We start from the raw sequence: 20,901 nt of genomic DNA, 5'->3' as shown, positions 1-20,901 counted from the left end.
TGAATCAGTGTCATGTCTTCAGCTGATAGATTTCTTGTCCAGCGCAATCCATTTTGGTGCTCTACATTTTGTAGCTTAATTTATTTTGACACTGAAACTCGGCGTAAGAATTACATTAACATTCTGTACCTTTTTGCCATTCAGCTGTCTGTTGCAAAGGTCCTGTTCTTGCCCTAGGTTAATATAGTAAACAAGATGTATTTCAGTGTATGTATCAGTGAGTGATTTTTACATAAGTACTATGAATTTCCTGGCTGGTTTTGTAGTACAAGGTAAATTGGAGCTCATAAGGCAATGAATAATTAATCTTTCTTCCATTTGTGGGAACAATTTTTAGAAACAGGTCTTCTATTTTTGACACAAAACTATTACCTTGGAAACTAAACATTTGTGCCAAGTCCACGAACATGCTATACCAAATATCAGTCAAATCATATAAGTGACTTGTTATTTCATACACACTGAACTGTTACTGTTTTCAAGTTCATAGGCTTGATTACATGCCATTCAAGGCAAAGAAGAGCTAAGTAGGCTATAATTGAGATAGCCTCACCTGCATGTTGAAAAATGTGCTTCAGTAAACTGATCATACTGGAATATCTGTACATTATCTCTACCAAATTATCTTCCATGTGCATTTAAGGAATTTTCTGATTTCCTTTTGTTTAGGTCAATGGAACAGAAATTGAATATGAATTTGAAGAAATTACTTTGGAGAGGGTAAGTATAATTTATGCTTCTCTTACAGAAAAAAATATAATCTGTAATAAAAATAATGCAATTGTGAAATTAAAAATGGTTAAGAATAAAACTATTTCCATTTTGATTAAAGATGCACACTCTTTATTCTAAACTAGAAAAATGTGAATATACAACAGGATAAGCATTTCATGTTTTTAAGAAGTTTGAGGTGTAGCTACTTGCAGACCAGTATCCAGAATGCTCTTCTTCCCCATAACTATGTCAACGCTCAACTAGGTGTGTGATTATTGGGAAGAGCCCATGTGACGTGGTAACTCCCTTTTAGCTTGTGAAGTGGAATTGTGGCATCTTTTCTCTTTTAACCTCCTTGATTTCCTTGCATGTGTGCATAGTGAAGGACATCTAGTTTTTCTACTATAAAACAAAAATTGCAAAAGTGTTTTTTGTTGTCTATAGGCCATATTTATCTGTAAAGGATATGTTTATGGACGCCTGAATTACATGAGCTATAATCAGAGCTGGCAGGAAAGACTTTGTTGGTAGGGTGGTTTAAAAGTGTTACAAAAAGAAAGGAAAATAGTTAAACTTTGTGCTGCATTACATCTCCCCGGATTTGGTGGGTATTCCTTGGCTCTTGGTTATGTAACTGTTTTCCTGCAGATTTCTTTGCCACAAGATCAAAACCAGACGGGCCATATATTGTGTAAAAAAGAAAGTCTAAGCTTTGTCATGTGTCATAGTACTTACAAAGATTTCTAATGGATGCAAGATCGTCATTGCTGAAATCCTTCAATATTCTACCAACATCCTGGTAATATGAAGTTTTGTCATCTTGAAGCAAATGCAGTTAGTCTTCTTTATACATAAAACGTTTGAATGCAAGGGTGGATTTACCAAGATGTGACTGATGCCATATGAACAAATGCCTGTAAGGTAGTAAAATACCATTAAATTAGATACTTTGATTATATAATTCGTTGCACTTTTTCTCCATGTTATACTTTTAATTGTCCAGGGGAATGAATTCCATAACCACTAAACTTAAAGGGATACAAGTTTATGTTCTCATTGATTTTCTCTCTCAGACAAATTATGAAAGAACAATATATCTTTTTACCACAGCCATCCTCATAACAGATAACATATAAGGTTATAGGCACTTTTTATCTACTGTCTCTCAACTTACTTGCGCATCACTAGTTATTCATTGGACTAGAGTTTCCAAAGGTCACTGAACAGAACAGAATGCCTCTTGGGTGATATTTTGAAAACCACTTTATTTTTAACAGATGTGTAAGTTATCAGTGTACATACTGGAGAATGAAAGAGATTTTCATCTCCTGTACCTGTCTGATGCAGATAATTAGTTATTCACAACATAATACAGCATAATATCAGTTAAAGACTGAACAACAATAGCAAAAAATGGAGGATATTTCAGTTGTTTTCTGGATGCTGCTGAATCTATGGTTTCTGATCATTACTGCTTGAAATGTTCTGTCACATGTATCACTGTTTTGTCTCAAAGGCAGGGTACTATGTCTGCTGGTTTTTGTGTGAGATATAAAACACAAGTGATTGCCTTTAAATAGCTGTCATTTATATTAGACTAAAAGCATTTTCAGAAGAAAGGCATTCTACATGTTGATTACCCATTTTCTTCCACAAAACTGCGTTTAGAAATTAGATGGAAAAATCATTTCTCTCTATTTAATGGCAAAGCTGCAAAATGTATTAAGGTTCCTGCTGTTGAGAGATAAAAATGTAGTTTGCCCATATCAAACACTTTGTAATAAACTTTCCATTTTAGTCCAGTTATCCAAGTTACAGAATTCTGCATCCCAAAACCATCAGATATTTTCTTTATGACATTTATCCACATTTTAAAAAAGTCAGTATAATTTAAATGATTTTACAATGTAAAAGATAAATTGGTTGAAGGTGTATTAGGGCTTTGGCACTCTTTCCTGCTTTTTTTTACATAGCAGAATGAAAGGGAAGGTGGTAAAGGATTGATTACTTCAGTGTCTATAGACTTGGCAAGGACACCATGAATTTAATTTTAGGAGGTCACTTTCATCAATAGGTGACATGAATCTGTGGGATGTATTCCTGAGGAATTACTGGCTTTGGTATGATCCTTGCCCCAGGATGAAGAGATGGTTCCATCCCTTGGGGTAACATAGGACTGCTGTGTGCATGTTGGCACAATGCGTCCCATGTGGAGCTCAGGAACATATCAGCAGGGTCTCAAAAATGCCCAAAGGAAACTCTGCTAAGGGACTGGGGGCATGGACAGTGCAGAGCTTGCTGAGCATCACCGAGCTGCCCGAGACCCAGCTGGCATACCAAGAAATGACTGCAAGGATATAGTCAGCTTGTGTAGAAAGCTTTATTTTTGCTCTTTGACATAATGTTGTTCAGTTGTTTCTATTTAAAATGTTGTGTCCTAGTTTACAGTTTAACAAGACTTAGGGTTTTGAGCTTAAAAGGCTTCAGTGAGAGCTCACAAAGATGATGAATTTGAGGCAGATCCACCTTAAAGCTGTGATCAGTGCTGTTCCAGGAGGTAAGGAAGTTTTAAGTACCCCTCTGCCAGCCTCTTCCTTAGGGGCATGCTCTTATCCTTTCACTCTTCTTCAGTTGTGCCAGCCACTTATCAGGTACCATCACCAATCCCTGATCCCTACAAGGATCACTGTTAAGTAAGTGTTTCTCATTTAGAGCTCTCATAAGAACCTACTTGAGGAACACAGGGAAATCAAACAAATTCTCTTCTCAAAATAATAATAAAAAAAATACAGTTTTAATTCCTTCAGCTACCTCAGAGAATGTGTGTCTCTGCTATCTTAAAGGCATTAAATGTAGATCCAGGTGCAGACAAGACTTTGTGATTTCTAATAAACCAAAATGCCCAAATGCACACTTAGAAAAAATTCCTTAAAATAAGCCATTACCTTGCTCCAGCTTGAATATTAAAGAAACCATGAAAGGAAATTCTACATAAAATGACTCACATTAGTACAGTGATGTTAGTCTTCCATTACTGCAGGATTTGAAAAATATATCCAGTGCTCTCAAGAGACTGATTTGCAATTGTAAATCAGTGGTCAGTATAAGAGGTAACTGAATAGACTCTTTACAAAGCCTAGCCTAACTTCTCTGAGCTGGAGGAAAGTTTAAATTGAGTGACTCCTTGGCACAGCACTGTGCTTGGAGGCGTCTGCTGAAGAGAGGATTTTAATACAAGTTGATGGAATATCAGCCAATATTGATAGTTACCTTGAAGAAGACCAAAGAAAGACAATGGGTCACTTGATGATTCATGTCATATTCATGCCGAGTTCAACATCCGAGTTCAGTTCTCAGTACTTTTTTGCTCATCTAACCTTGTCTATTCTTCAGATGTTAGAGAAAAAGAGGTCATTATGATTAGTAAAGCTGTTTTCGCAGAATCTTTTGATGCTTCAGCACACACTTTCATTCTCCATCCGTATAAAAGTAAAATTATAGTATTTTTTGTGGAATAGACTGTATAGAAAGATTAAATTCTATCAACAGTGGAATTAAAGATGTCTAGGTCCCAGTGCATTGTCATCATGAGATTGACTGACCTTGGTATCTGAACAGGTCAAGCTCTGACTGAGAATCTTCCCAAGGCTGAGACATGCACAAAGTGTCTCTTTTTCTTTTATACTCCTGTGGGTTGTCTGGCCTATGATAACAATTCAGGTTACACTGCAGAATGTCCCTCTTTTAAATGAACCACATAGTTTTACAAAGTTTTTAGGAACTTGTTGGTTTGTTTCCTCCTCACTTTTTCAGATTTGGTTGCAGTTGGCTATTGGGCTGACTACAGTTGAGAGAGAGACAGGCATGAATGCTCACATGGCATAATGATTTCCTTAGAAAATCAGATTAAAGATATTCCACAAGAGTAAATCATGCTTGATAACGGTTTATTATCAGGGAGTCTGCTGTGATAACTCTGATAAATTTTATTCTGTATCCACCACGTGCTCTGTTGAGTGAAGAGACAGAAGATCTCTCTCTTCTTTCCTTTGACATGGCATTTCAGTGACAGCAAGTGCCAGGAGAAGATTTTATTTTTCTAGTTCAAGATTATTATTCTCTAAAAGGTTGGGTTTCCACATTTCCACTACATTCCAGGGTCTCTTCAAATCTCAACGAGGAAGGCTGAAACTGTAATCAGAAGTAAACTTATAGCATAGAATTTGAAAATCCTGAGGAAGCAGTGGGAAAATCAATCCTTGTACAATCCTTTTAGTAAAGAATTTATTTCAGGCCTGGGCTTTTATTTTCTTTGGTACCTTGTAAACCTAAGAGTTATTACTATTGCAATAGGAACTATTAATTATGCTGTTTTCATCAATAATTTCCTTTGTAAAAATGCAGAAGTTTGCAAAAATATAATGAGGTGTATTCCACTGAATACAGAAGAGCAGTGGGAATTGGATTGCATTCAATGACACAAGGATTTTAATTTGGATCAATGTAATATTTTTTATATCTATCTATTTTGTTTTGGCAAAGATCATAGAATCATAGAAGCAAAGAATCGTAGAATAGTTTGGGTTGGAAGTGACCCTTAAAGCTCATCTAGCCCAATCCCCTCCAATATGCAGGGATGTCTTCAGGTGCACTAGGTTGCTCAGAGCCCCATCCAACCTGACCTTGAATGTTTCCAGGGATGGGGCATCTACCGCTTCTCTGGGCAACCTGTGCCAGTGTTTCTATACCCTCATTAGAAAACTTTCTTTTTTATACCTAGTCTGAATCCACCCTCTTTTAGTTTAAAATCATTACCCCTCCTCCTACTGCAACAGGCGCTGCTAAACAGTCTCTCCCCATCTTTCTTGTAGGCCCCCATTAAAGTCCCAAAAGGTCACAATAAGGTCTCCCCAGAGCCTTCTCCAGGCTGAACCAGCCCAGCTCTCTCAGCCTGGCTCCAGAGCAGAGCTGCTCCAGCCTTCGCAGCATCTCCACAGCCTCCTCTGGGCTCGCTCCAACAGCTCCACGTCCCTCTTGTGCTGTTGCCCCAGAGCTGGATCAGGACTGCAGGGGGGTCTCAACAGAGTGCAGTAAACGAGGAGCATCACCTCCTTTGGTCTGCTGGCCATGCTTCTTGTGATGCAGTACAGGGCTTTCTGGGCTGTGAGTGCACATTACTGGCACATGTTTAGCTTTTCATGCACTGTTTGCTTGTATGTCTGGGAAATAAGCTTTTCACTTTTAGAGTAGTGTATCTGCTTTCTGCCTTTTTTCAAGGTGTTAGACTCCAATTGTTCATGCATCAATATGCTTTGAACTCTCCAGAATAAGATAGGACATTGCATAGGAAAATCCTCCTTTATGTGGTTCAGAAATAACGGAGTGGAAGGGAGTGGTCAAGAAATGGCCACTAGGTATTTTCAGTGCTTAAAAGCTTATTTGTAGATCCGTGCCTTTTGAGAACCCAGAGTGCGCAAATCAATATCCAACCATCAACAGCCCCAGTGGAGTGGTCTGACATCTTCCAACAGGAGAAAGTAAATCTTTTAAAGTAAATCTTTTAAAGTGAGTGTCCCTCAGGTACCTGCCAAGCTCTTCCAAACACAGTCTTGCTCTCGGAGTGTTCATTTCTGCAGAACTGTATATATTTTCTTCACTGTTGAAAGCTTTCTGACTGGGTGCCCTTATTACGTTTCTTCTTTGCTAGGCTCTGCCTGCTTCCTAAGTGAGAGTAAGTGGTGGTTATTCTTGCAGCATCAGACTGAAATAAATTATAATTCAAAGGCAGAATCCTTCTTACTGACTAGCTTGTATCAGGTTTATAGTAGAATAGTAACCTATGGGTGTTTATGGCGATTAGGCTCACCCACAGGAATCTTCCTGGGAGGGGCCACAGTCTGCCTACAAGAAGAGGCAGAAATATCTATGTAGGGAGCAGAGTTATCAGCAAACAGAAAACATGAATCGCATATTTTTTGTTGTTGTGCAGCCAGTTTGAAAAACTGTTCTCTTGGGTATCTATATAAAGTCTTTTGCCCTGTATGTGCAACACAAAGTTCTGTAAAATGAAAAGCAAAATTAAGAAATATCCTTGAAAATACAGGTGTAGTGCATGCAATCACTGTGCAGGAAATTCTCTTACGCTGTCTAATTCCAGTCACAGCTTAGAGTTGACACTGATAAGCAGTTGTGTCAGTGGCTGTGGTTTACCTTCAGAGAGGTTGTAAGCATTGGAAAGGGCAGACTCTCTGGTCTCTGGATGCAATTAAGGCCTATGTTCTCCTTTCGCCTCTTGTGCCTTACCAGATTTTGCTTTGACCTTTGGCTGTACAGGAGCAAGCTGATGAAAGGAGCTGAAGGATCCTGGTGTGCAGTCCTGCTAATGCGACACTGAAATACCAGGTCAACCTTTTCCAAAGCAACTGCAGAATTTGGTTGCTTTAGTTCATTGACCTAAATTAAGATTCCTTGGAACAGTCTGATTTTCTTGTAACATTACTCACACAAAGCATGTGACTTTCTGTCACCTCAGAGCAGCCCTAATTTGGCACCCAAAATATAACTAATCACTGGAAAACTTTGTTCTTTGTTCTTATTCTGTCGGAGAGTCATTATATGCTGAAACTATTCCTGGTTGTAGAGCTCTGCGTGTCTTGTGGGGGCCTGTTCCACCTGTGTTTGGTAGAGGTATGAAATGTGCCAGTCTGGAGCACGTGTGGAAAGGCAGAATAGCTGGGACAGGGAGGGCTGTACCTTTTTGTTAGCTGTCATTCTCCACATTGTGTCCAGTCCCACAGTTTGTGGGACTGGAAACTCAATAAACCCGTGTAACTGTTTTACTGATTATTATTGGCTAAAGAAGTGAAGGAACACTTAGAGATTATATCCCTCTTAGAGATGTGAACAAAACATTTTTATTGATTGCTATTGATGTTAACAATTGCACTGCTACATGTTGAGAGTGCAGTCAAGAGCAGCTGAGCTGCCCATAGCTGTCCCAAAAGCAGTGATAGGACTAGGACAACTAATCTGTTTAATGTCCTCTGCAGACAGGGATGATCTGAACAGCTTCAGAATATGCAGTGCCAGAAGAATTTGAGTTATCCAGGGCAAATACTAAAAAGCATGTGGCTTTTTTTTCCCCTCTTTTTATAAGGAAGCCTTGCACTATATTTCATCATTGCTACAGCTGTGCAGAGGGTGCATCCCTTCCCAGCTGTGACATGGCAGCACTTCTCATCCCAGTAGTTGCAACAGAAAAGCTGCAAAGCTACAAAAACATAGACGAAGGAGGCAGAAAAGCTATAAGTGACTAGGGAAAAAAAACCACAACTGCTACACTGTGATTAGGAAAAGAAGATGAAATAATACTATACATTTAGCTCCCTCTGGGTGCCTATCAAAGAAATTAATATCTTCATATTGTTATCTTAGAATCTTGCTTTTAAATCTCAGTGTCTGAAAAAAATTGCATGGATGCTAGCTCAGTTAAATCAGAATAGTGTATTTCTTTGGATTTATCACTGCGATGCCATTTAAACTCCTCTGAGGGCATTATCTCAGAGAAAGGTGTCCCTTCCCATGCATGTGGGCCAGCTTTATATTTCAGATAGAAGAAAAATACATATTTTGGATTCACACTTAATGATTCAAGCTTTCCAAGACAAAGAATATTTTTATTACTGTAAATTAGTCTTTTATTAATTGGTATATTAATTTTTTCATGTCTATGTATTCACTGGTTTTAGTAACTCACATAGAGGTTTCTGGGCATTTCTCTGGATAAGGGGTTCACAGTTTGTTTCAATGAGTCCTCATGTCCAGGGAAGATGGTGAGAGTTTTCCTGTTGTGTGAGCAATTTTAAATAACTGAATATTTGGTTAGGAAATTTCACTGTGTTTTTTTAGCATTTCCAAAATAATTTGAAGCTTTGAAGAATGCTCAAGCAGAAGAAGAAAACTGGAGATTGTTTGATATATTCTTTTTAAATTCAATACAAGTCACTCGACACACTGAACAATTTTGTTCCCAAAGAAGTAAAAGAAATTTCATTGTCCAATATACTGAATTGCAAGCCTGAAGTTACTTACACTCTCTGCATTGAAAACTTCGGGGAATTTGTTCAGGGAAAACGTGTCAGTAGAAAATACGGCTACTAGAAAGAAGGCACTGACACAATACCAGGAGGGATTCTAAAAGTGATAGAAACAAATTAAAAATCAACTGCAGGAAAAATGTTGTATAGTCTATATCAAATATGGAATATTTGAAGAGTTAAGCAGCATTTAAGAGTTCAAAACCTACCTATGTGAGTCCAGGTAAAAGAATTATTCATGTCTACTTAAAAGCTATCCCTTTAACTTTGCCAAGATCACTGAGACCTTGAGTTACTTATTATGTGAAAAGTTATTTTATGCAAGTCATAGCTGCCTAGAGGCAGCGTTCTGCTGCTGTTTCTTTTAAATTATTATATTGACATTTTATTTTTCAGGTAATATCATTCATTTATTGCCTTTCTCTCATTTCCGAACTCACTTGCTCTCACCAGATAGTTTGCAGTGAGTAATTCTGCTGCATTTTTGTAGTATTTATGGCTTTACATGAAAATTGCCTTTACTTTAGATGCAGCTCTTTAGGATGCGGCCTTTCAGCTTATTTGCTTTATTATTCTTAGGTCACGAAGTCCAAGCTTTATCTCACTCCTGTTTGGTGACTGGAATGTGAGCGTCTAATGCAGACTGGTTGTGAAGCTGCCTTGACAGGGAAAGGAGAGCCAAAAGCACCACAGGAATGTCTTGTGCCATCCCAGGATAACAGTATAATACAGGCAGAGTGAAACTCTCTCTGCAGGTGCAAACTGCAGTGGCTTGCAGAGATTTTAGATTACCACTTGCAGAATATTGCAGTTCCTGAAAGGAATGCTTAAGTGTGCAGTAGGTAAAAAGCTTTTGTGAAGCAAGGCAGCTTTTTGGAGCTGTATCCCTGTCCTCTAGGCTGGTGCAGGAAAGCAGACCTTTTCCCTCCAGCTTAGCATTTCTGCAGTTATTAAACAATAATTTCATCTGGAAATAACTTTGCAGGTATAAATCGTGTATTGGTTTGAGAGTTCAACACAGATTTAGGGGTCTTCTGAGGGCTTGGATAGCATCCTAATTTTCAGGAAGTGCAAACAAATGGGTATTCTGCTCCACATGGTTCTGCTTTTCCAAGCTGGCATAAAAAGCCTACTTGCAGAAATCAGTCTGAGTGTTATTACCCAAGCAAACCTGAAGTGTGCCACCCTGTGATACTTCACATCAATCAGCGCTAGTCACTTGTGAGTAGAGCTGCAAGTGTGAATTCCGAATAAACTGATCAGTTCTGAATAAAAGCTTCTGGAGCGCTAATAGGAGAGTATGTGTACACTAAAACGGAGTAATGTGTGTGTCTTTTCCAAGAAAGTATGTAGGGATCTTCTTGCAGAAAGATTGAGAAAGCAACACAGGAAAAAAAATATGACAAATGAAAGAGTGGTTTGACTCAGTTTGCACTTAGTTTTGCAATTGGAACTGGCAAATAATATGTAGATTTAAAATGAAATGTACATCTAAATAAATGAGAACGATGAGCCTCAATTTACTAGTAGAAAATGAATCATTCTGGAGATGATAGTGATCATCTTGCAGCAAAGATGATAATTTTCGAGGCAGGACTTCTTAGAAGGCATCTTTGATGTACTGGATTTGTCTCTTCAGAAATGCAAGGTTTTGCATTGCAGAAAACTGCCTTTCATTTTTGTTATTAATTTAGAATCAATTGTAATGCATAAATTAGGGCCACTCAACCTTGAGGAATCAGTTTGCCACTTGGGTAGGGAATGACATAGCAAAGATGAAGATAAATAAGCAGGAAAAAAAGGAGGAAATAATCTGCTGGCATACCCAGACTGAATTGCACAACTGTCCTTTAACATAGTAGTACAGTATCACAATACAAACTTCTAATTTGCTTTTTGGATGCAGCATTGCAGTTATTTTCCATTCTTATGCAGTTACATTTGAAGCAGTCAGAAGATCATTTGTCTTCCACTTACAACTACCATCCAGCTGCTCTCTGACTCTGTAAAGGGAAGAAAAGCTCTTTCTCATCAAAAGAGGGTTGAGAATTGACCTGGTATACTTTTTTTGCAAAGTATTTTTGCAGGAACAACAGACCACTTTGTAGCATACAGTTCTTTGGCATTAGATGATATAGACCGTTTCCTCTCAAATTTGTTCCTACGTTTAAAACTGCAACTAAATGTCAAATGGGTAAGGTAATTCCAGGTATGCTGAAGCGTTAAGTAGTTGCAAAGCAATTCTATGCTGCTTATGCATGTTTTATACTGTGTTACCCTAAGAATTTGACCTAGCTGGTGAGTCTCAAGCATAGCTTGAAATTCACCTTATGCAGCTTAATGTGATATATGAATTCTGATGGAATTCTATGAATAATTTATATTTTTTTTAGTGGTTTTTAATTTTGCAGAATTTAACTGGTTGCACTTGGAGCACAATACACATTTCCTATACCTCACCTGCAAAGCAGAAGAGGGATCCTGGTAGCATACTTTCACTGTGAAAGTTTAATATATAGGTTACCATTAACAGGAGTTAAACCGTATAGGGAAGAAAAAAAAGATAAACAAAAGAAACTAAAATAGACTATGAGCTTGTAACTGTAATCTTTACTGATGTTAAATAATGCCTTAAAGTGCAAATACTTCTCTTGACTGTGATGATGATGATGATGATGTATCTATTTTCATCATACTCCACAATGGGGAAACTTAAAGCACAGAAAAGCAGGCCAGTTGTAAAAAGCCCAGCATGAAAATACACATATCCTAATCTGTAGTCTAGCAGTCTCCTTTTTGAAGTCCACTTTGAAGAGTACACAGTGAAATTGTATACTACTGAATTGATATCAAGGGTCTTACTAGCAGTGTAATCTTTACAGAAGTTTAGGAAAAATGGGAAAGAAGATAGCAATTTTATATTCTTCAAATGTCCCTTGAATTTTTAGAAATGGAAAAACATGTGCATCCAATATGTATTTAGAAATTAGAAATGTAATATGAATAGTTACTTTACACAAAACATTGGCAACTGTAGTTATAAACTAAATACTCAACAAATAAACATTTATATTTCCAATGCAGAAATAAAGCTGCATTACACAGTAAGGTGCTTATAGATGTTTTTGTCAATAAACATATAAGATAACTAAACCACTGAATATTGAAATCATAATTGGATTTTTAAGCAGATATGCTATACCTATGCAACTTACATTATAATGAATATGCTTAGAGATTTCATATTAAGCTTTCTCATGGGAAATCTAAAGATATACTCTTACAATTCCAATGTGGGGAATGCCTTTCTGAGAGGAATCTTAGAAAAAGAATATGACATTTCTAGGTATATTCCTTATAATGTGGCTTAAGGAGAAATGAGTGAGTCAAGTCTGTGTGTAGACCTACAGTAAAAAGAAATTGTAACTGCTTTGAGCTATAAATTTTGAGTTAAAGTAACAAAAGCCATTAAAATAAATAGCTACCCTGATTTTCCACCTCCAAACAATGCCATTACTTATCTCTCCCAGCAGCAAATACCTATCGAAAAGGGCTGAGGAAAACCATGACCTTCCTGAAGCTTCAGTGCTGGTTTAACTGGGTGGAGGGAAATCAGGTAAATCAAAATGTAGTGAGGAGTTAAGAGTCTAATGCAACCCTATATGAATAAAGCCCCAAACTACCTTTAATTATGAGAATGAGCTAGGGCCTTGATTTTCCAATCTGATTTCTAAAGGAGTTAGTTGAATAGCGTCTGCATCTGTCATGCTGAGTTTTCAAAAGCTCTTTGAGTGCTGAATAAATTTCAGTGTGCTGAAAGAGAGCTAATGCTGTGGTGGTGCTTAAAAAGGGTAAATAGGATGGTGTGAGTCATCATGGTATCTGTGTAGGCCAGACTGTTCTGGGTAAAATACAGTCAGGTATTATAAACTGGCCAAATCTGAAGTCATATGTCAAGAAGGAGAATACAGCCTGTGGCTGAAATCAAGCATTCCCACCTGGAAAGCATTGAATCTGCAAGAAGTCCTGGGTGTCCTTGGATGGTCGGCAGCCAAACACGAAGTTTCAGACTGGTGTCGTAGCCAAAGGTCTAGCAAAGACATTAGCTGCATATCTGAGGACTGTAGAGTTAGAACAGGTTCTGGGATGTGGAATACAAGAGGATTAGGGACCTGATGTGTAAAACTTTTGGAATATCTTGCTTAATTCTACTTGGAAAAGATACTGATAACTGAAGTGTCTTTAGGGGAGGCCTTGAGGGTTGTTGTGAGTTTGGAAAACACATCATCTTAGTGAGAGAAAGAGCAAGCCTCTTTGGGAGGCAGGAGGGAAGGTTAAGGGGTGACTGAGTTAGAGAAAATATACACTTAAATGAGAAATAACCTTTAAGAGACAGTACTTCATCCTATCTGGAAGGAGACAAGAGGAGCTGATGGTTTGATGTTTAGACAGCTTGAGACTGTTAATAGGTTATATGTTAATAGGTTAGCAATGACAAATGACAAGGACTGGATGAAAGTTTTAGGAATGGCAAAAGGATGCTAGGGAGTAAAAAACAGTAGCTGATAGAAAAAAAAGCGGGAGGGGGAGCTTAATATAAGTACTAAGAAGGAGACCGCATTAATGAATGCAAAAAGGGTTGTCAAATACTAACTGATCTGATAAAGAGCATAAATGGGCATTTTGGAGAGGACAAGCGACACAGCAGCATGTTGGTGGTTAAGATCAGGTTAGATGTGACACATAGCTGTGTATGTAGCATATGTTAGAGAGATCAGCAAGGCAAACGGTATGCTCAGAAACAACACATCATCCTTCACTGCCACCTTTCCTCCTGAAAAGTAGAAGACATTAAGTGAAGAAGGCACTAAAGCTACAGGATTTCTCAGGGGAATGAAAGTAGAGACGTGTGCTCAATTTCTGTAAGAAGGAGGAAACAGCAAAACCTATCCTGGCTTTTGTCTCCTTTTTGCAGTCACTGCTGTGCCTCAGGAAAAGACATTATGGAATTAAGTGATATTTTTCTCCAGAGATGGTTTAAGTAGGTCCTACAGCCTATATTAGGCAGGAGTTCAAGGTAAATGATAGAGTTGTGTCCTCTGCCTTAGATTAACTTTGAGGCATTGATTACCTACTTGGACATAATTAAAAAGGTGACATTTTTCCAAAACTATTTGTAAATGAAATATTTTATCTCCTTGTTCTGAGGAACAGGGTATTTCAGGTGCTATAGCATAATAACTGTTGTTAAATGCTACCACCAGTGACACCAGAGATCAACCCTACAAGTTCTTCATGTTTACCAGATGATATATCGGAGTGCCTTCACTGGAAACCAATCTTCTATAAAGAGAGACTGAACTCTGTATGGCCAAAGTGATTTTTAATAGGATTTTGAAACCTTCAGGAAAAATAATCTTGTAAAATTTGCTTATAATATAGTGGAGGAGAGATGGAGAAAAACCTCAGTAAAAGTAAAGAAAAAGTAATGTATTTGTGAAACATACATGCTCATTGAAAACAATTGCTGAGAAAAAATGGGTGAAATAACAAACACTTGAAATAAACAAAAATTTAAAACAGGAATATACATTAGATAAAAGCAGCCTAGCTGAAGGGAAAATAAAAACAATAACATCTGTTATGGGATACAAATGTGTGCTTTGGAACTTGTCAGATCCTCATTCCTGTTATTCTGCTATGTTTAATAAGCATTTTGCTTGCATTCTGTTTTCTCAGGTAAATCTACTCTGTTGACACCATGGGTAACTTGCAAAAGTGATTTATAGATACAAAAGCTCTTGGTTCACTGGAAAACAGAGTGTATGTCTGAAAAATGCACAAGTCAAAGTGAATAATGAAGCACAGTGCAGCAAGGAAGCTGGATCCTGGAGGCCAGCTGCACTAAAGGAGCACAATCACATTAATTATTTCTCAACAGAAACATGTGCAACAATACACCACAGGACTGTGATGCTAAACAGAATCAATATACTCCACTGTACACCACAGAGCACACGTTAGTTTGAGGTTCTTTGCATAACAATACATTCAAAGTATAAGTATGTCCAAAAAACCTGCAAAAAGCCCTGGTGTGAAGTGAAAAACTAAGTCTTGAAGAGGTTGACAGGAGTTTGAAAATGGTGGAGAAAAATACCTCCAAACTAGGTGGGTTTTAGTTGCATGTGAATTTTAGACTGCGCAGAGATCTGCGTCCTAGGAGAGAGAAAGGTTTTGTTGAGATACGGGATGGCAAACCAACATTTTTAAAGCTGAAGTTGAAAACAGAACTGTAAACATTACCATAACGTTTATCAAAATCTCAGTGGCCCCAAATCCTCTCTCCTGCATGAAAATGTAGGATAACAAAAATGTAGGGACAACCTGCAAACAGGGATACCCTGCAAAATGCCATCAAAAAGCATATGCAACATTTGCCTGTATTTCTTCAACTTCCAGTTAGTGTGTTTATTTGGGTTTGGTGTGTCTTATTGCTACCCTAGCTTTGAGAGGTCTTTAAAATCTGGGATAATCGCTTTCTTTCCTTCTGACCTTCAGAAAAATAGTGTATTTTTTGAAGATGCCATGGTGTAAGAATTGGCTATGAAAGCAATTTTAATAATGAGTAAAAAGCAAAGTTATGCATCCATGAAGATACCTGGTAAATTGGTTCTCAGGATTAGTGTGTGTTGGTTTCTTCAATTAGGCTTTCCAAAAAAAATAAAGGATATCAGATCACCTGTTTATCCTGCATGTGCTTGCCTTGTAAATAACTATCAGAGCCACATTAGCAGAAAAGCTGTTACTTCTTTGAACAAAAACTAGTGGTAAGAATCACAGTTAGATATAAAGTATCTCAAAGTTTTGCCTTAGAGAATACTATTTATGTGGATGGGATATTTAACAAGTCAGTGATTCACCTGGATAATATAATAATGCCTTTATCTTCTCCACGCTTGGGAGAAATGGAGCTGCACTTTTTTAAGGCCAGCCGGTAACTCGGCACCACGCAGCCGCTCGCTCTCCCCCCACCCCGGGCGGGATGGGAGGAGAACGGAAAGAATGTAAATCCCACGGGTTGAGATAAGGACAGTCCAGTAACTAAGATATAATACAAAATACAAAACTACTACTACTATCAAGAATAGTAATGATAAGGGAAATGACAAGGGGAGAGAATATAAAACTAAAAAGGGGAGGGAAAAAAACAACAAACACAAGTGATGCACGATACAATTGCTCACCAGCCGCTGACCGATACCCAGCCCGACCCGAGCAGCGATTGGTCCCTTCCGGGTAACTCCCCCCAGTTTAAATACTGGGCATGACGTGCTGGGGTATGGAATACCCCTTTGGCCAGTTTGGGTCGGGTGTCCTGTCTCTGCATCCTCCTGGCTTCCCTCCTCACTGGCAGAGCATGAGGCTGAGAAGTCCTTGATCAGGGTAAGTGCTACTGAGCAACAACTAAAACATCGGTGTGTTATCAGCATTGTTCTCAGACTAAAGCCAAAATACAGCACTGCACCAGCTACTAGGAAGGGAAGAAAATAACTGTTAGAGCTGAAAGCAGGACAAGGTTGTATTTATGCCTTAGATTCATAAAGGGACTTAGATGGCCAAAACAGCCACATAGATGAAATGCAGGCTTCCAACCCTAAAAACCTCTGCATAACAATTTAGGTACCGCAGGGTGCCTGTGCATTTCAGAATGTGCTGCCATTGGTGCTCGTGTACTTAACTCTACTCGTGCGTTCCTGGGAGTGCTGCTGCTGATCTATCACCACTTGTCTTTGAGCTGGCACCATAGGAAATTCACGAACATGATGTCTCTGAGTCTGAGTCACTTAACTAGTCTGGTTTTCCAGAGGCACTCTGAACCTGCTCCTTTAACACGGAGGGAAGAAAAGACAAGTGGTAGCTGCCTGTCTGTTCCTCCCTCACCATTCCGGTGGAGACATGGGTGATTAAGATCACCCTAACTTGGGGAGCTATGAATAAAGTTTCCATTTCCAAAGAAAGCACTTTGGTCCCCAGACAGTTTGCATCCATGCGATATGGAGGTGCTTGAGTCGTCCTTTCAGAGGAACAAGATGAAAGAAAACCAACTGTGAAGTCAAGAATTCATGGTTATCAGGAAGGTAACAGATAAGAGGGAACTTGCTTCTGAAGACCAAGGATGTTTATCTTTCACAGGGACACTGGCAATTGTTTTAAGGGATTACTAGGACATTTTGCATTTTAAAAGACTGTAAAATCCAGATACATTAGGTGTGAGCTTAGGGAGTGGGTAGGAAACTGTATCTCAGGTCTCATTCTATTTGCAGCTGCAGTGGTTTATCTGTTCTTGAAGCGTTGGTGCTTTTAGTGCTCCAGAAATTTCCTAAACTTGTTATTCAGGATGCTATTTATGATACTCAGTTTACTGAATCCTGGTCTGGTGTAGAGTAAAGAATATGTCTATATTTTCTTTTCTAAATAAGAGAATCCTCGTTTGCATCATTGCTAAGATACAGTAGTACTAGCTGGGCTGATCTTTCTGGAAATTTTAACGCATGGATTTAAGTCTTGTTGACATTTCTAGCTTAAATACATCTGGGAGACTGTGGCAGATTGATTGTCAGTTTCTGTCAGTATCTAAAGCACTTTCAGGAAATTACATGAGTTGTTGCATTGATGAGAACAACCGATCCAAACCTCTCCTGCAACAGCAAGTTCTTTTAAAAGTGCATTGCGAAGCATTTCAGGGATTTGAAGGTCACACTGTTTGCATCATAGACAATGGTGTATGCTTCAAAACAAAAGTGCTGCAAGGAAGGCATATGTAAGAGTTCTCTTTGGAAGAAAGGGCAGCATATCCCCATCACACAATATTCAGGATGTTTAGCATTTATACTGTGGAAACCCCAGTCAGTACATGTTTTTCATGCAATTGATTGGTGGCAAGAGTGATGTCAACATGAATTTGAAGAGACAACTGCAGAAAACAGGAGCTGATTTTACAAGTTCTTTCTTGTGGTTTTTGAGCAGACATGTGTATGCCACAATGTTGAGTCTGAATTCCTTGTGCTGCTACTGGGAACAAAGTTGGAAGGCATTAGACACAGGCAAGACTGAGTAAAAAGTGAGTCACTTCTAAATTATATTGCTGTTGTAGCACTAAACTGTTTGAGAAAACAGGTCATTGTTCTGGAGATATTGAGAAAATAGACATTTGCCCAGTGAATGATTTAAAGCAGTACACAAATGGACGGAGAAACCATTCTTTCTAATTATTTTGTTCTAGTGTCATAAAGCACAGACAAGCTTTTCCTTTCCTTTCTTCTTTTTCAATTTATTTTCTTTCTTGTTCCTTTGAATAGTAAAGCACTTAGTTCCAGTCAAATAGTAAAGCACTTAGTAATGAAGTTTCCTTGAGAAAAGCTTACTGAGGCAGCCGTTATTGTTTAGAATGGAATTAAATAGCACTTCTGTTAAACTTGCAGACTGACAAAACTCAGCCAGTTTTTTGTTGTTGTTTTTGTGATAACGAAAACCAGTGTCCTCTCATATCTGTGGCATATTTGTAGGAGAGAAAAGGTTGCTGTTTGCTTGGTCTCATATAGAAGTATGTCATCATTTAAGAAACAAAAAGAAATCCAGCTATAACCTGAAAATATTAGAAAAATAAGAGAAATGGCAATATCCTGTACTTTTAAGAGGTAGTGAAGATGAGAGTGCTATTGTAGCCAGTGAAAAAGAAAATGTAAAAAATGGAAAAAAAAAGAAAAGGCACCCAGGAGAAATTAAAAAGGAATGGGTAAAGAATAGAAATCAGACCATCAGAGGAAACAGATGGCATGTTCATCTTGCTTAAGGCACGCACTCATAAACTGATCCAAAGCCTCACGAAGTCAATAGGAGGCTGTTCACAGTCACTAATGGATTTTGGATCTGGCCCTAATGAAGAGAGTGATAGAGGCTAATTGCCTTACTCTGCTGATAGAGCTGAGAGATGTAGTTTCATAAATGCAAACAAGTGAAAAAGATTGTTATAATTCTTCAGCCTCATATCTACAGGGTGAAGAGCTCACAGAAACCCCAGCGGGCAGAGGCTTTGTTCTGTATTGATTTTGTGTTCCAGTCAACAAGATCATTACTTGTGTATTTTCATGTTTCTGTGCAAATATCTTATAAATATGAAATCTGATGATTTTGTACATGTGCAATGGGGAAAATGGCCCATGGGTTATTTAGCTTTTATGCACTCATTTTAGCCTGTTTCTAGTGTGTTATTGATCTTCAAAAATACACAGACTAATGCTAGTATAATAATTATTTTCTCATCTGTATCGCAATGACTTTGCTTATCGATATTCCCTTATTCTAGCTGAATTTGGTAATGGTTCAATTTTAGTGTTTCTGGTTATCAAGAGAAGTAATGCTGGAGATTATACAATTACAAGACATAATGTCTCTATCTGGAGGACATGTGGTGCTAATGCCAGATACTAGGTATGCCTGGGCTTCATAGCCAGTATATTTCTTTACCAGACAGTGACTGAAACAGATAGATATGGCAGTATTTTAGATCTCACTAATAAAGATCTCATGGAAGATCTGAATTTAGCAAAGAACTTGGGACCAAGTTCAATCAAATCAATTGTTTAAATTGAAAGAAAATGTTTTCATTGAAGTTCTCAGTGTATCAAGGGAGAACTCGAGGAAAACAAAGGAACCAGTTATTGAGCTATTGCATAGATAAACACTGGAACTGGAGAAGACTTGGAAAGACTTTGAATCAGTTTTACAATGTAGTGGGGAAAAATCTAAGGAAGGATCCTGGGCCTTAAATACAGGAAAAGATACCTCAAAGACTAGTAAGAGTAGAAAAAAGGATTGATCTGTGGCAAAAAGTACATCTGAGATGTCAATATTTAACAGAGAAGTGAGACTTGGCAAAAGTCAAGCTTAAACAGACCTCGCTAAAAGATTGAAAGGAAATTGTTACAAATTTCTTTTCTAAATAGAAAATGAACAGGAAAACAAGTTTTTGGAGCACTGTCTAGTGAGATAAAGTAGCGATTGTTTTTGTGCCATCTTCAGACTGGTACTTTAACTCCGTATTTCCTAAGGACCATCATTTTGAGTATGGATGAAAGGCAAAAGAGCAAATTTTTAGAAATAAAATGTATGAGGAAGGAAAACTTCAAGAGCCCAAAATGCACTGAAGTTGTGGGAGGGCAGGTGATTTCCTTTCTAGAACTTTAAATAAACTAAATAAAGTCTTTAACACATCCATCAAGTCAGTGGTCACACATTTGAAGGGGAATATAGCAAGTTCAAGTAATGGTAAAGGAGAAAATATGTTGTAACCCATAGTTTCAGCTAAATAGCATGCTAAACTTAGAACAGCTTTTAGTGTTCTTTCATATTTAGGTCATGGAAAAAAATGGGAGATTTTATAAAAATTCAACATAATTTAGCAAAACTAGATTGTACCAGACTAATTTGGTAGCTTTTTTGTAGCTGACTTCCTAGGAAAAGGAAATCTGTGTTCCCTTTCCCAACTTAAACACAGTCAGCATTATGCTGGAGAATGTGGAGATCACTAAAAAAGCTGTGAAATGGATAGCACCTGTTTCTATGGAAGATGACAGGGATTGTTCTGAAAAGGTAACTGGCAGGTTGGAAGATTGTTAGATGAATCCTCTAGGATGGTTCTTGAGATGCATTCTGTTTAGTAATGATCTAAGAACAAAATGTTTCTACTTGACATACTCTGTATGTCAGTGGAATTACCTGGTGCCACAGAGTGGGGAAGAGTTTTCATTATGGGGAAGATGTGAGGATGCTAAAGAGATCAGGGGGTAATCTCAAGAACTGATGTAAAAGAAAGGTAATTAAATTTAATCATACCAAGTGGTATGTTAAGTACTTGCAACTAAGAGCAAGAACTTACACTAGATAACTAAAGCTCATTAACTGACAGAGGCAAAAAAGATTTTCATGAAGTAGTTTTGTATAAGTAAATTCACATTAAAAAAAGGGCAAACTGAAAAAGATGTGCAGGTCTAGCAATATCAATGGAGGAATTTCCTGTAGATATGAAGAG

General features: G+C 38.0%; 1 protein-coding gene across 35 annotated transcripts in view; it reads left to right on the top strand.

Moving 5' to 3' along the window:
- DLG2 (discs large MAGUK scaffold protein 2) overlaps positions 1–20,901 on the top strand; it is a 997,741-nt gene that overhangs the window by 624,378 nt on the left and 352,462 nt on the right. For all 35 annotated transcript variants that reach the window (XM_030474393.1, XM_030474424.1, XM_032919710.1 and 32 more), the window contains one exon: positions 670–720. In XM_030474393.1, coding sequence (XP_030330253.1) covers positions 670–720 — 51 coding nt within the window. The remainder of the gene's footprint in view (positions 1–669; positions 721–20,901) is intronic.

The sequence above is a fragment of the Strigops habroptila genome, chromosome 2 (genome assembly GCF_004027225.2).
Source record: "Strigops habroptila isolate Jane chromosome 2, bStrHab1.2.pri, whole genome shotgun sequence".
Classification (NCBI taxonomy): domain Eukaryota; kingdom Metazoa; phylum Chordata; class Aves; order Psittaciformes; family Psittacidae; genus Strigops; species Strigops habroptila.
This window is presented reverse-complemented; position numbering and strand designations above follow the sequence as displayed.